At 40.6% G+C, this 15834-nt stretch overlaps 1 protein-coding gene across 4 annotated transcripts in view; it reads right to left on the bottom strand.

Annotated features, from left to right (window-relative positions):
* The window catches only part of PTPN4 (protein tyrosine phosphatase non-receptor type 4), a 108832-nt gene extending 94960 nt beyond the window's left edge, over positions 1 to 13872 (bottom strand). For all 4 annotated transcript variants that reach the window (XR_008431739.1, XM_053947076.1, XM_053947075.1 and 1 more), the window contains exon 1: positions 13756 to 13872. Coding sequence is in view for 2 of the 4 variants with exons in the window: in XM_053947075.1 (XP_053803050.1) it covers positions 13756 to 13768 (13 nt within the window). In the remaining 2 variants the exon portion in view is untranslated. The remainder of the gene's footprint in view (positions 1 to 13755) is intronic.
* Positions 13873 to 15834: the final 1962 nt, after the last annotated feature.

Here is a 15834-nt window from a genome sequence, read left to right as displayed (position 1 = left end):
GCTCAGGCAGCAGGGGGTGGGTAGGCAAGGCCAAGTTGATTATGTAGCTGCTTGATATATCTTCTCCCACCTGAAAATGCCATGTAACTGTACGTACAGGGACAGACTCCGAAGACCTGTTGTGGGTAAAGAAGAAAACCACCAACAGCTGAAGGAAGAGAGAAAGCAGGATCTGCTCCTTCCTTTCCAAACATCTGTCATTATTGGCTCTTTCAAACAGATATTTAAATGTAGCATCCTGGATCTTGAGCCCCTGCATGATTGTTTCTGCTGCACCATGCCAATCAAAAACCTATCAATCCACACCAGCAATGAGCACACACCCCCATCACACTCTGGTGACAGATCATGACATGCACTGAGATGGTGGCACTGGACTTACAAAGGCAAAGGCAGTTGGATGAAACAACCTCCCTCCAGGAATGCTGCAGGCTCCCACAGGTGTGGGGAGCAGCCCCACCTGTACACATGCTCTTAAGCTTCTGATGTACGAATAGAACTCGTAAGTTGCCAGTGAATGTATAGATTCCCTTAAAAAACCAAAGTATGCATAACATTTAGAATAATTCTATTTTTAAATGCATGTTGGAATCTGCATAGCCATAGATAACCTTGTTTCACAGGATGTGCAGTGCTCAAGGGATGTATTCCTGTCAATAATACAACAGCAGGCAATACAGCAGTGAGAAGAGCCAAGGGGACATGGGCTTAACTATGCATGGCTAAACTAACATCTTCTGGAAAGTGACTACCTGGCATCAGTGTAGGTCTTGGAACAGTAATTGCTACAGAAGAAAAATATTTATACACAGTAGCCAATGTTTAATTGGGCATAGGGAAAGGAGAAGGAATATATATATTTTTAGGTGTACTTGTCTATTAGACAGCTTAGTTAGCTATAGGTTACAAATTGAAAGATGATTTTCAGAGAGCAATGTTTTCTTTCTAAAATGGAAACTGACACTGAAATAAAATTTTAAATTTACTTTCCATAACATAAGTTGTAAGTGCTTGGAGTCCAAGTCAAGGAGTAGAAGTTTTTAACTATCCCATGACATGAATTCATTTCTTACCTGTTCAAATATTATGTTCCATACATATTGATATTTTCTGCTTCCCTCTATTTTTATACATAAGATGTCTAAGATGCATAAAAAGACTCCATAAAACCTTTTTCCTCAAGAAATAAAAATAAAAAGTCCTCCTCCAAAAGTCAAGGCAAGTGGCTTCAGATGTTCATCTTTCAATCCAGAATAATAAAAGAAAACTATTTTCTGAAAACATAAATTTCCTTCATAAGTTTGGATAGTTTCTTTACTCTGTCAAGCAGGCACAATTCACTACAAAAATACCAAAATTGCATACAAGGTGGTTATATATCAATTCCGCTGAAAGGGTCTTAGAAGGTAAGTGGAAACAGAATATTTTTAGTAGGTCTTAAGATACAAACATAAACCAACTATGTCATGCTGTTGTAGAGAGGGAATTCCTCAGATGAGGATACGGAGTCAGGCGCACAGCCCACGGGACAGATGAAGGTCCTCTCTCATGATTCTCAGTATTGCAAAACCTCAAATGGATTTGGTTTTAAACTTCCTAAACCAGATGCAGGTCAAGTAAGAACAGTCAAGAGACTGTTCCAATACCAAGCACTACCAAAATGAAACACCTGAAAAGGCACAATAATAAACCAGAAAGAATTCAGGTTACTTCATACAATACTGCAGAAATTGAATGTATTACAGCTTTCAAGCTGTAATTTTTATCCATATATAGCTGAAAGAATGCTTACTAAGACATTCAATGTTACATCAATTAGATAATAGATTCAGTTCTTTTATTATGGTAAAGAGGAGTGCAACACACTCACAGACCCTGCCCTGGGAGGAGAAAGAACTTCTGGAAAAGGGATGACAAGTACAAAACACAGTAAAGTGGTCAGGGAAGGATTTAGTTCAAATTTAGGACCATATTTTTGTCCCTGAGATAAATTTTTAACTACCTATTCCACAAACAAGGTATATACTTTGAAACAACATTCAATAAAGGGATTACCTGACAGTGGGGAGCTATGAAACACACTATGCTGTATCAAATAATAACTTCTATTCTTGCTCCATACCAATACTATATTTTATTATATCCATGTTTCAGGTTTTCTGGCACCTACTTGCATGAGCTGGATAGATTGCTGCTTTCCAAGTCTTCTCCATCTCCTATCACTTCTGGTATTTTCTGGTTTTTCCACTTCTATTTCTTCTTCTTGCATTCAAAACAAATGACAAACATTTGATGCAAAATGTATCAAAATGTTTCTGATATATTTGAGGTTGGCTGTCTAAGAACAGCAATGCCAAAGAAGATTGGTGATACCCACAAATATTTGACTCATGTCAAATAAAACATGAAGTACTCGGTTTACCTTGCTTACTGTCATGAACAGTTTTTCATAAAGAAGCAGAAGACAGATAAATCTAAAAACACAGAGTGATGCTCACTTTTAGACAGATCTAAAATTATTTTTTGCCCTTTAGCAGAACCAAGTTTCCCTAACTAAACTATTTTTAGATGCCCATTATTATTTCTTCCAGCTTATAAATTTGTTATGTTCAAAGCACCTACAAGAACAGAGGAAGGGCAAGAAAGTGTTTTTGGAAAAAAGAAAAAGTCATGTTTAATAAACTTTAAACATTAGCCTTACAAATTGTGCCAGCAACATTCCATTATCTTGTTTCGATAAATGCTGAACAGCCTGGGAAATTAAAAGAAGCTTCATGTTGCAGTGACAAAATTAAGATAGGTTTTGGTGTACCTATCAGTCAGTTGAAATGCAGACGTTAACATACTAACTTTGTGGATCCTTGAATGACATAAGTGTCAAGATGAAAGCAGCTGACTCAAATGCAATCTGAATTAGAAGTGGAAAAGGAAATGGGGAAGAACTTTAAGGAATCAACAGAAGATCTAATTTCACTTTACTTTTTTTTCTTTTTTGCATGGTAACACCATGACAGGATTTAAATCCTAAATGCGTATAATTCCAAATGACAGCACTGAACAACCAATGGCTCTGCATTGTCTGTGTTACCAATCTTGCTCCTCACCATACTCTATCTTGCCTCTCTTTCCCCTCATCACCAGCAAAACACTTCTCAGGGTGCAGTGTAAGTTGCATCTGAGGAGTCTTTCCACTCCAAGTGTTAGGACAGAGAAGGACTAGAGACAGGCCATGCTTCCCTATGTCTCCACCAAGCTGAAATGTTTCTCAAGTGCCAAAACGTGCACCTGCTCATGCAGCAAGGTAGGTGAGGAGGGCACTGTGGGTCTGCATCTCAAGTGACTGGACTGGTGGCAGCAAGTCTCAGCATCAGTTGGTTCTCAAGATGAAATTCCACAAAGAAGCTCTTAACACCTCCTTCTCACACAGAACCAGAGTGTCTGGTGAGTAGAAAATAGGAGATTAGGAGGGTGGGGAAAGGCAACTGTCATCTAAAAGGCACTACTGCTACCTTGACTTGGTTTTCTGAACTATCAGCAACAGTGAAAAGTAAAATGAGAACACAGAAAAATCCATTAATCTGAATACCCTGCTGACAACCAGAACAAAACTCTTCCCCAGGTGGTAACACTGTACCATTACCTGATGGGAACTGCACGAGCTGCCCAAAAGCAACACCACTCAAAGGGCTCATTTAAAAGGCAGTAAAGCATTACTGAACACAGAGTGCTGTACTTCACATCACATCATCTTTGGACTACTTCAAAAGACAAACATCAATTTTCTAAAGCTTCTGGTGTGCTCAAACCACCTCCCTGAAGATAATCTCACTTCATAGAACCCACCTAAAAACTTCAGGATCAAAGGAACTGTTCCAGATGACATGGCCTGAGGTGTAATATGAACACTAAAGGCTGGAAGTAGTTCCAGCATAACCCTGCACAATCACAGGATGGTCACTTCTGCAATTGTTAGGTTTGGAGGAGAGGATATGCTTTACACTGCATGAGTTGAACAGATGAAAATTAACCAAACAACTCCATTCTTTGAAGATTATTTTTACATTTTCATCACAATGTAAGAACAGGAGGTTATACCTAACACTTGGTTGATCTCTGAGGAAAAATCCACCAGTGAGTATTTTACTAACAACCTTAACACAGAGTGCAAGATGCAAAATAATATTAATAGAGCATGAGAGAAAAGATAAAAATTACACTGTTTTGGAATGCTGAATGTAAATACATCATTTTCAAATGAAACTGTCAAACATCTTGTTGTGGTGGTAAAAACCAAATCACTATGCAAAATGATAATACAAGAAAAGTCAATTGTACGTTTCTAATAATAAATGCTCTTGTGGCTTTTGAAGTCACAAAAAAACTCTTGGCTGAATTGAAGCATTGATTTCTGTAGTTATTTATGTGCAGTTCCTATTAGAATTCTATTGAATTCCTTGAATGGTGAATGGAAGTGCTTTTGAAAACACACACAAAAAACTGTTAAACAAGGGACAAAGTAAATGGAGAGTGTCGCATTGCCAAAAAGTTTCAAAAAGTCAACAGAACATTTCAACATTATTTGAAGTGCGAGCATGTATGACAAGGTTTGACAGAAAATAAGTCTAATACAAAAACAATATTCAAAATACATTTCCCCATCACTCCTGAAGAGAAAGCATAAACACTGGTATTTGCTTCTCAGAGGTTATTCCTAAATAACTTGCAATATTCTTGAAATATAATCTATAGTAAAACATAGTTTTATTTTACAGAATTTTAAGATGCTATCACTCCATCTTTTTGTCCACTATACACCCAATATGATGACCTTTTACTTACTATGCACACAGATATATCCAAAGTGTATATTCTGTTAATTTTGCTAAGAAAATAAGGATATTTCTACACTGCCAAAAGAAAAGGTTTCACTGTGGGTTTTTCTGAGTACTAACAAGAGACATTTAAGTCTGGAAAGCATATTTTTAGGATGTTTACAGCAGAAAAATAATAACATTAATAAGTTTATCTTCAGAACTTCTGTATCAGCCTATTTTTATTTTAATAGAAACCACATTTGTTTTCTCATTGAAAGTAATGAGTACTTCTAAATTAATCTTACCACAGAGTGCTCTTCAGCAATTTAAGTAGCATCTTATTTTGAAGCAATTTAAAATTATTATTATTACAGCATTACTCAATACATATATTAATTCTTTTTTCTATTTTTCCTAATTACTCATGGCACACTCATTCTGCTGAACTATGGCAACTTCTTTGAATCTGCAGTTCCACATCTGTGTCCCTAACACGATGACATAATTTGCTATCACACACCACTATCCGATGAGGGATGGATCTCTGGTCATATAATGCATCCCAGCTTATTGTACACAACTGCTGGAACACACACAGTTATCATGGCACACCACAACACAAAATATATTCAAATGAATATGAAAGACTCCAGTGAAAAAAGGCTTTTGCAGATACCAGAGCTGCTACAATCATTTCCCACAACAGTTAGAATGAATCTGTTTGTCTGGCAAACAAAGGAAAAAAATACTGTAAAGAGGTGGATTGGAAAATGCTTACATCAATGTAACTTAGAAAACAGAGATTTGACAAAGTAGCTTTACTGGAAACATAAGTTCTATTCAAAGGTGGTTGAACATGAGCTGAAGTTTCTGATGTTAATCAGGTTTCTCTTTCAAGCTACTCTCTCACATACATTTCATTAGTATAATTTCTACAAAGCACTTTTATTTCTGTTTTCTCAGGACTACGTGTATGTGCTTCCAATGCCAAAGAAGTTATTATCTACATCACCCTTATTCAGAGAAAGATGCTTTTAATGAAAATCCTGCAGAAAGCATCCAGCATTAATGAGCTCCCATATAGCTTTCCTGTAAAAGGAGGGAGAACCTATGTAACTGGGGAGGGGACAGCACAACGATCATTAAAAGGAGGCAATGCTTCTGCTACTAACTACAACTGAGTCTTTTAATTGCTCACTTCAGTTTTATTAAATAGCTTACAGCTATCTAGAGAATTTCTAATCTTACATTTAATTAATCTCAAGAATGAAGTTCTCCTGCAGGAATTTCCTCTTGGAGGACTTTCTGTCAGATGTTCATTTTCAATCTATTTTCTAGTCCTCTACTGAGGAATTCTGTTCTAAGTGTAACTGTATGTACACATCCTTAGTGGTTACTCACACCTCATTTTCTTACTGTACATCTCTCAATCCTTCAAGCGGCATGTTTTTGAAAGCAGCAATATTTTAGTTAATATACTTATGATGTCTGTTATTCAAATCTATACAATTTATTTAACTATTGCAAAGCTTGAACATAATCTAGAGTTTCTGCAAGCAGGGGGATTGTGGAAAGTCAAAAATAGCTTTACCAAAGAACCCAGGGAAGATCCACCACACTGCATCCCTCCCCAGGCACACACTCACATGGTCACTTCCCCAACCAGATCCAGGAACTGCAGAACAAAATACTCAAATCTATACCATGAGAAAAGGGAAGAGGCTGTATCACCAATACTGTAAGTCTCTTAACTAATAGCAAACCCATTAGGTGAAGGTGCCAAAAAATTGTAACCACATTACACCACCCGGGAAAGCAAAGCAAAAATAATGTTTTCCCAACAACAAACTCCAAAATTATTTCCTTAGTCCAAATTTGAACATCTAAGGCCACTTCCAGCCTGAGTAGTTTACAAATCTGACTTACATGGTATATTTTAAGCTATACAATGAAAGAAGAAGCAAAATATTAATTAGGGAAGGGTTAAGAAAGGTAAGAAACTTTTGCCACCATTAACGTTCGGTCCCTCCTCAACTAGCTGCATGTATAGCAAACTTGAGAAGAGATGACAACCACAACTAGCAGCAACTGCACCAGCCCTTAGTACTGAAAAATCTAAATCAGTAGTCTCACTTAAGCACACAGGAAACAAATAAGCCAAAAAAAAAAAAAAAAAAAAAAAAAATAAAATCATTTGGAGGTAAGACGCCATAATATAACGGGTGTGTTTGTTCCATTGTAATACAGCTTCCACATTTCAGTTTCTCCCTCCTGTGGTGGTGTGTGCTATGATTATTTCAGTACAAACTTCACAACAGGTCATGACATTTGTGGACAATTAAAAAAAAGGATTTACCTCTCCTTTTTCATTATGTTTACCAAACCCCTACACACTTTAACATTATTATAGGGCAGCTGTCCTTCTCCTCTTTTCTATCCTGACTTAGACAAAGATGATATACCCCTTCAGTTTTAGAGGCAGACAAATTTCAGTCTTTCAAAACTTTATTTTCATAAATATTACATCCTTCCAAATATTAAAGAGATCTGCTCCATGGAAAGCAGGTGCACTTGGATGAGCTAACAGGATACACTGTCTCCTTACAGAATCAACACACAAGCCTAAAACATAGTAAGTGGGGAATTACTTGTAGATTAGGATTCCCATCCATAGCCTCATTTGCACTCAAGTACTAAAAACAGACTGTGGCATCAATCCTAACTGCAGCCTGCCTCCCAAAAAAAAGACAAGAGCCTCTTCCAAGGGAAGTCTTAATAGCAGCTCACAGTTTGGAGGTTACAGGCCACAGATTTAAAATTCAAATGCCAAGTTCCATAAAATTTTATTTTTAAGTCAAACAAATTGATACACATCTCTTCTCCAAGAGCAAAGGTTTTCTAAATAGGGGGCCTATAAACTAGAAAAAATTTAAGAGCAGTACTGAGGCTCTATGCAGTTTAGAGACAATGCTGGCATATGCAGTGCACACACACAATTTGTATGGGAAAAAACAACTTACAATGCAACACATTACTGGACATCAGCATTGGTCAACTTTAACCCTATTTACACATCAAAAGACAAAAATATATCTCAGTTTTTCAGATGACGATAAAAGCTTGTTGCACATATCAAGACAGACAAATGCAAAGTGACATATGTTAATTTTAACTCTCTCCAAGGCCAATTTTTCATGGGAAGACTGCAGGGTTTTTCCCCAAAAACATCTCTGAATTCACTGACAAGGCTAATAGAAACAAAACAAGCCCAGTTTTATTACGTGATCTTCCTCCTAAATTGTCATTTTTTAAAAGCAAAAGCATTTAATCATAGATGTAAAATCTGAGAAGCATTTTTATTTTTTGGTACCAAGAGAAATATATTACATTTTGGATTATTTTTTGTTCAAATCAGTTATAAGAGCTTAATTACAATTAACATGTTTTGCAACTTCATGCCTTAGGAAAATATAAGGGAAAGCACCATCAAGAAATTATCTCTTGGTCCAGATAAAAAACTGTGCTAAGTTGGAATTTCAGAGAGCATTAACAGTTCTTCCACTGACTGGTGTATTTTCCAGGTGCTCTTACTGACCATGTGATAATTTCTCTACCTGAAGGACAGGAATTAACAACCTTTCCAGTTTATTCAAGCCTGAACTAAGTATGAAGTTACTTCAGCACTGCATCTCTGTTGGCACATACGAGCGAGCACAAGTTCTGGTGTGTCACACTTGAATTTCTCCTTTGAAAAAAAACAGCTTTGCAGTGTTATCAAATCCATTTGCTGGATTCTTTTGCAAATACCACCTTCCACTGTGACCAGAAAACACAGAAATCTCGCTTGTTAACCTCCTCCAAGACAAAGTATGCCAGAACATCTCTGAGACAAAGGAGCCACAGCAGGCTCTTTAACCAGCTGCTGCATGGACAGCGATCTGCTGCAGATACAGTTTCAATTTCTGGTTTTAAAGCTGATATAAAAAAAAACAAACAACTTAACTAAGTATCATTTTCTCATCTAAGAAAACACCACTCATGTAACTTTTCTTGCACTCAATAATTGACACAAGCTTCAGAGCACTACTGATATAATTTGTTTCTCGTGTCTGTCTTCTGCAGCAGACACAAAACATTCTTTGGAGGTTTGGTTGGTTGGGTGGGTTTTTGGGAGGGTGGGTGATTTGTAGGTCAGAGAGATGTCGGTACACTAATGCAAAAAACTAGCCAAAGGACTCAGGAAAAGCTAAAATACACTCAACTGTCTTAAAAGCTAATATCTTTTTGGAGACAAAATGAGGATCATTGCTTAATGCAAGCACAGTTAACAGCACAAAATCAAGTCAATTAAAATTGTTACTCATAGCAAACACCAGAAAAGAGCTTACATTTTTTTTCCAATTAGCTTATTAACACTATCAAACAAAATAGCAAAATCACATAGAACTCAATACCTTCAGACTTCAAACTGATGTTTCCCAAGAAAAACAAGGTCAGAACAAGGTTTTCACTAGCAGATATTTAGCAATTTTTAATTTAAAATCCAAAACCCAGGCTAATAAGAAAACTGAATACATCCTCCTTAAATCTAATCTACACCATTAATTTTTAAAAAATCAAAATTCCAAGTATGAAAATGTTAATCTGTAGCAGCACTACATTTTATTGTCATTTGAAGCTCTGGGCTTTTGGTCATGCAGAATAATTCAGTTATTACTCTCTAATCTAGTTACTCTGAAAAAGATAAGAAATACACAGAAAGGCAATGTAAGAATGCACATGCCATAAGAAGTGTGTTGTCTGTTTCTTCCTCATCGATCTTGGGGTCAGACTGAAAACTGTGAAGTGGCCATGAAGAGCTCACTTCACACTCTAATCAGTGAAAATATTTCCCAGAGCATTCTTCATTACAGATCATAAATACTCACAATCAAAAGACTGTTTATTTTTAAATGGATATTAGCCATTTCCCCCTTCCTCATGTAACTGTAGAGATGGCAGTGTCTCATAAACCACACAAATGGAATTGCATTTATCATCCAATAGTCACAGTAAACTTGTCCAAGAATAATTGCAGTGTGAGACAAAGTAGGGTGCCAAGAGAGGCCTAATTGCATCACCCTACCAAGTCTTTGTTTGAAGGTGCATAAGCTGAGAAAGGAGAAACTGGTTCAATTCTCACATTTCAAAGAGAAATTCATCAAGTTATGTTTGTCTGATCTACTGTGAATCTCTGTGACCAGCAGCTGTAACATTCTGTGGCATGCACTGGGACACTGCATACAACCAGCACAGATTTCAGTGTGCTGTTAACCGGATTCTTTTAACCTACACATCTGGACATTGAATTCTGGTATGTCAGCACATCAATAAAACTTCTGTGAACACTTTAACTGCAATAAACTTGAAGTAATTTATTTTGTAAGTGGCAAACAGCAATAGTTTTCTAATTCTGAAATTCTCCAAAATAAAGATGGAAATTTTGAATATGTACCTGCATACATAATGCTATAATAATTATAGATGTGTGTATATATATATAGATATATATATAGACTTTAAAGGAACTCCAAAGTTCTAGAAATTAAAGGTTTTCAAAAGCCTAGAGAAAATTGGTTTTGTGCTACTTCAGTGGATTACAAGTCCTGAAGGAAAAACAGTCTCTGTTCCCAAACAAGCATCTATGAACAGCTGGTCCAGACAGCAAAGACCTGCTGTTGTATCACCAGCCCACTGCTGAGCTCCTTGGGTTTTGTCTCCTACTTGGGCCATTCTCCCCCTCCCTTTGCTCTTCCACCTTCACATTTCCTTCTTTCCCCCATGAACAAGTCCATATTATACACATACATGAACCATTTTTACAGTTATTTAGGTCGGAGGACATTAATACCCATGAGAATTTTGTCTGGCCATTTAATGAAAAGTGACAGCACCAGAGTGAAAGTGTTGTATTAAAAAAAAAAAAACAAAACAAAAAAACAAAAAAAAACACAGTCAACCATCTACTGAAAGATTCTCTTGTTTGACCATTTTTTAATTGGTGAGAATGGAAGTGAGGTGACATAGAAACAGGATGTGAAGGCATGGGATTCATATGATCTTACACCAAATTTAAACCAAACTGGGGGAAGGGAAGAACTAGACACAATCATGATGAATCAGAGGATCAAACTATTGGTAGTAAGAAGACAAACCACAGAAATGTACTATTTATCAGTTTAAGGAAAATAGTCTAACATTGATTCCAAGACAAAAAAAAAATGATGCACATGTCTACTGCTTGTTTTAATTAAAGTTTTGACCAGTTGAAAAGTTAGAACAGAATATTCAAACCATTGTAATTTTAAGAAGACATTTACCCAACCCATTGACCACATCCAAAGCCTGAAGTGCCCGGAGCAAGCTGTTCTTTTTCCCACATACAGGTGAGCTGAGGCCTGACCCATCCTGGCTACCTTCCCCTCCAGTGTAACCTCCCCTCAGTTCTCAGTGTGCATCCCACTTTCTATATGTGCACACAAACCAATGCACAAAACTCCCATGTACACTCAACAAAATCCTTATAAAGTAACAGCCATAAATAATGGCCCAGTGAAATGGAGCCCCCGATGCTGCTCAGGACCTTTCAGCAGTGCTGTTTTAATATGAAAGCAACCTTTTAGAAGTGCCTTTATCCCCAGTAATCATGTCACACACCATTGTATGAGACTGCCAGCCCTGGAGCTCTGCATGCCCAGAAGCCCCTATGACATCACACAAACACAACCAAACATTCACACACAGCAAATGCCCACGACAAACACAGGCCTGATGTCAACTGAACCAATGCTGGAGCTCAGGTTCCTGCAGCAACTTCTGTGCAGGTGGATCCATCTGCCCAAAGAGGGGCCACTGCAGGATCTGAGCCAAAATGAGGTACCCTGAGTATTAACTTACCATATATTTCAAATATGCTAATGGCAGTGACATGTAAATAGTACTGCATGAACCCTGCTCATTAACAGAGAGCTCATCCACTCCACAGAGCCATTAGCATTACTTCTAAATTTACAGGATTTTGGTTTTTATTCACACTTTAAAAATATAGCTGCTAATAATTAATTAATTCTAGTCACAGAAAAACAGTATTGGCTTAACTTTCCTGTTACTATGGTGTAAGTGTACCCAACCCTGAAATATTTTTAGCAAGAGTGTTCATCAATACTATTATGTACAACCTAAATTAGACATTAACAGGACATGAGAATTGTAAAGTATGGCAACAAACAATACATTCCATGGACAATTTTGCTGAATAAGTAACCATCCCAGTAAACCCTAAACAGGTAAATTTGATTCCAAACAAATTTAACTGCAAACATAAGGAAAATATACTGAAAGGTAAAATTATTTAATACATTTCTGCTTGTGAGGAATATGCATTTGTATTTCAATGTTTAATCTGACTTAGAAAAACTAAAATTAAAAACACACACATCATCTAAAAATACAAAGAAACTGTAATGACAACAAAATTACAGCAAAAAAAAAAATTGGACCAACAGTACATTTCTGAGTTTATGAAGTAAAAACTTGCCTGGGAAACATATTGACACACGTGTACATATCTGTAAGCTTATCACCCAGAATCATATTTTATCAACATGGTGCAAGCCAGAGTCATGCCAATATGTAAAAACAACTTTTTAGGTCAGTGAAGCAAGAAATCCATTGTCAAGAAAATGGCATCTATAAGATTACAATACTGAATATATTATGTTCAAGCAATGAACTGGAAAACTTTCCTACAATATACATATCAAATAAGAAATGGGTTTACCAATTCTAATGTAACTCATTCCTGTATTCCTGCAACGCACATTTACAATGTGACGAGCACACAATGCCTGCATGCGTGTGAACACGTCGGTGGCTCCCAACATTACAGAGCACTTATTTGCCAAAACAAGCAGGCAAACGTGCACTCACAAAACCCCTTACCACTGAACGCTGAGTTTAGCTCAGGGCAAGAGAAATGCCCCGTGGGTGAGCAAATGTATGTGCACACTGCAGTCTAACAATTATTCTTCAGCAGAGATCCATTAGCACTTCTGTAATACACAAGTCACACGAATATTTTCTATCGCACAGTTCAAAAAATTCTAACAGCTTGGCCACGCTGAAGTCCTGGATGGGTGTAACTAACAGCATAAAGTTCATTCACGTGTATTTTACATCTGAACGATGTATATCCTTCGAACAGACCAGAGGTGGGAACATCTCACGTACACTGGCAGCTATCTAGTTTTAGCTACTAGCTCTTGGAGATTTTTGAAAGGAAAAAGACGTTATGCCTCTTCCAGCCGGTGCTGCAACAGCATGCACGAGTTAACCCATCACCAGGTACACGAAAAGCCTCTGTCGCATACAGACACAGCGATTATACAAGCCTTCTGCTCGAGGGAGACACTAAAAATGTACCAGAGGAATGCAACGACAGCACTCAAACCTATTTTCCCTGCCCATAACCAGGGCAACGCGCACATGTGCCTAGAAAGCACAGGATCGCAAAGTTTTTTTATAAAACACGCTAAAATAAAAATCCGTTTCAGGCGTTCGGCGGAGTTCACTGCATTTTAGAGACCCCGACCTGCCTCCGCAGCTCGTTCCCCTCGAGGCTATTTACGGTCCCCCCCTCCAGCTCCACACAACCCCCACACCCCCTTCGCCACAGGGGAGCCGGCTCTCCCGTTTTTTCGGCGGGGGGAACCGGAGGGAGAGCGTACACACACAGGCCCCCACCACCCAAAAGGGCTCAGGGCAGAGTCGCTCTCCGCCCGCGGCGACCTGAGCGCGAAGTTGCGGGAGGGGGAGCGGGGGGGTTACAGCACAGAGACGCGGCTCGCAGCACCCCTCGTCCCCCCCAGCCCGGAGCCCCGAGCGCGCCGGCGGCCGCCTTTACCTTCATGTAACATCCACGTCCTGGTTCCAGATGGAGCGGGGAGCGCGGAGGGAAGAGGCGCGGGGGCTGCGCGCTCGCGCCGCTGCCGCCCCGCGCGACCCCCAACCCGCCTCCGCGGGCGCGCGCACGGGCACGCGCGCCGCAGACGCTCGGGCACGCGCAGCGCCCGCACCCCCCGCGGGATCGAGACCGGGAGCGGAGGCGCCGCTCGCCGCCCCCCACCTCAGTCTTCCCGCAGCGCCCGCCCGAGCCGCAGCCTCGGGAGCAGCGACAGCAGCCGCCCCGCGCCCCGCCGCAGCGGCGAGCGCCGCATCGTACTGCAGCGACTGGGCCGAGGGAGCGGGGGAAGGAGAGTGAAAAAGAGCTGGGGGAGAAGAGGACGGAGGAGCCCCGGGGGGAAGGCGGAGGACACCCCCACCCTCCGGCCTCTCCTTCCCCCCCTCCCCTCACAGCGACCGGCCGGAGGGGCCGCACGGGCCGGGGTTCTGCCTCACGGGGCGCGGCACTGCCTCGCACGGACCGGCGGCTGCCCCGCGCGCAGCCCCGGCCGGGAGGCAAATGGGACCGGGGGGAGGTAAAGCGCCGGGGCGCTGCGGAGGCGCCTTCCCTGCCGGCGAGCGAGCGAGCGCCCGTGGGAGAGGAGGGGGGAGGACCTGCAGCCTCCTCCCCTCATCGCCGCCCTCCTGCCCGCCTCACGCGGGCAGCATAGCAACCAACATGGCGGCTGCGCAGTCACCCGGCGGCGGGCGGGAGGCGGCCCCCGAGAGCTCGCGAGAGCCGATGGAGGGCGAGCGCTGTGCTCTCCCTGCTATTGGTCCGCCATGTGCCCAAAGAAGGGAGGGGGCCCGGGAGTGCAGCTGGCGGTTTGATTGGCTGGGTTTACCATGGCTGAAGGCGGCGTTGGGCACGGATTGGTCCGCAGAGCCGTCAGTCACGGCTGCAGCGGTGCGCTGAGCCGGGCGGCCCTCAGCGGCGCTCGCTGCCTCTGCTTGGTTCCCGCCGCTGTCCCGCCGCTGTCCCACCGCCTTCGCCTCGCCTGTGGGTCCTGCTGAGGGGGTTGTGCCTGTGGGAACCGCAGGCTGCTCTTCTGACCCGCTCCGTTCGGAAGGAAAAATGAGCCACAGTGGAGCAGTGGGGTTGTCTTAATGTCGTAACCCTCCGTCTTGGTCACATGGCCACCCAGCCTCACCCTGCAAATGTCCCGGAGGGTCATTACTGCCTGAAGGTCCGTGCCGGAGCTTTCCAGATTATGAGGTGTATTGTGCCTCCAGGCCACATAAAGATTTTCATATGTGGCCCATGGGAAGGTTTGCGTTCAAAGACGTGGTTTAACACAACCCGGTCCTTTGATGTACTTATATTCTGTATGAAAGGGTTTGGTTAAAAATGTCTTTAATGTCCACTTATTAAAATACAACCTCTCACAACAAGCTCTTTACCTAGTGACAGACACATAGAATATATAGAATCATTTAGGCTAGGAAAGACCCTTAAGATTACTGAGTCCAATGTTTGGGAATGAGTTCACAATAATTTCACAATTAAATTCCTAACCATAGCAAGATGTGGACTAATACTGAAGGAGTTTGCATGTTCTCTTCTAATTAGGAAGCTTTCTAAAATCTCTTTCGTTTGATGTTTGCAAACCTTATATATATTTCCAGCCTAAATTTTTCTAGTGCCAGTTTTGTTCTTTTGCTTAAATAGTCCTTCCCTCTTAGCAATGTTTTCCCTCAATTACTTTCAATAAAGCAGTCGTACCCCCTCCATGTCAATGGGCTAAATAATCCAAGGACTTGTAACCTCTCCCATTTCCTTAGTGAGTATTAGGATATACAGGATACTCCACATGACTTCTTTCAGGAACAAGTTGAATCAGGGGTGAGAAGACTGAATTTGAGGAAAGCAGTCAAGCAGAAATTTCAGATCACAATCTCTGGAGCACTTTTAAATAATAGACTTCTTAATGATAATGAGTATAAAACAGTTATAAATGGTAAAATTACATTTTATTAACAGAAGTCTAAAAGATGACAAAGCTTGAAATGTGAATGATTCCCCTGGATCAAACAATTGGTA

Source organism: Vidua chalybeata, chromosome 7 (assembly GCF_026979565.1).
Source record: "Vidua chalybeata isolate OUT-0048 chromosome 7, bVidCha1 merged haplotype, whole genome shotgun sequence".
In the NCBI taxonomy this organism is placed as follows: Eukaryota; Metazoa; Chordata; class Aves; order Passeriformes; family Viduidae; genus Vidua; species Vidua chalybeata.
The sequence above is the reverse complement of the archived record's forward strand: the minus strand, read 5'-3'. Positions and strand labels throughout refer to the sequence as shown.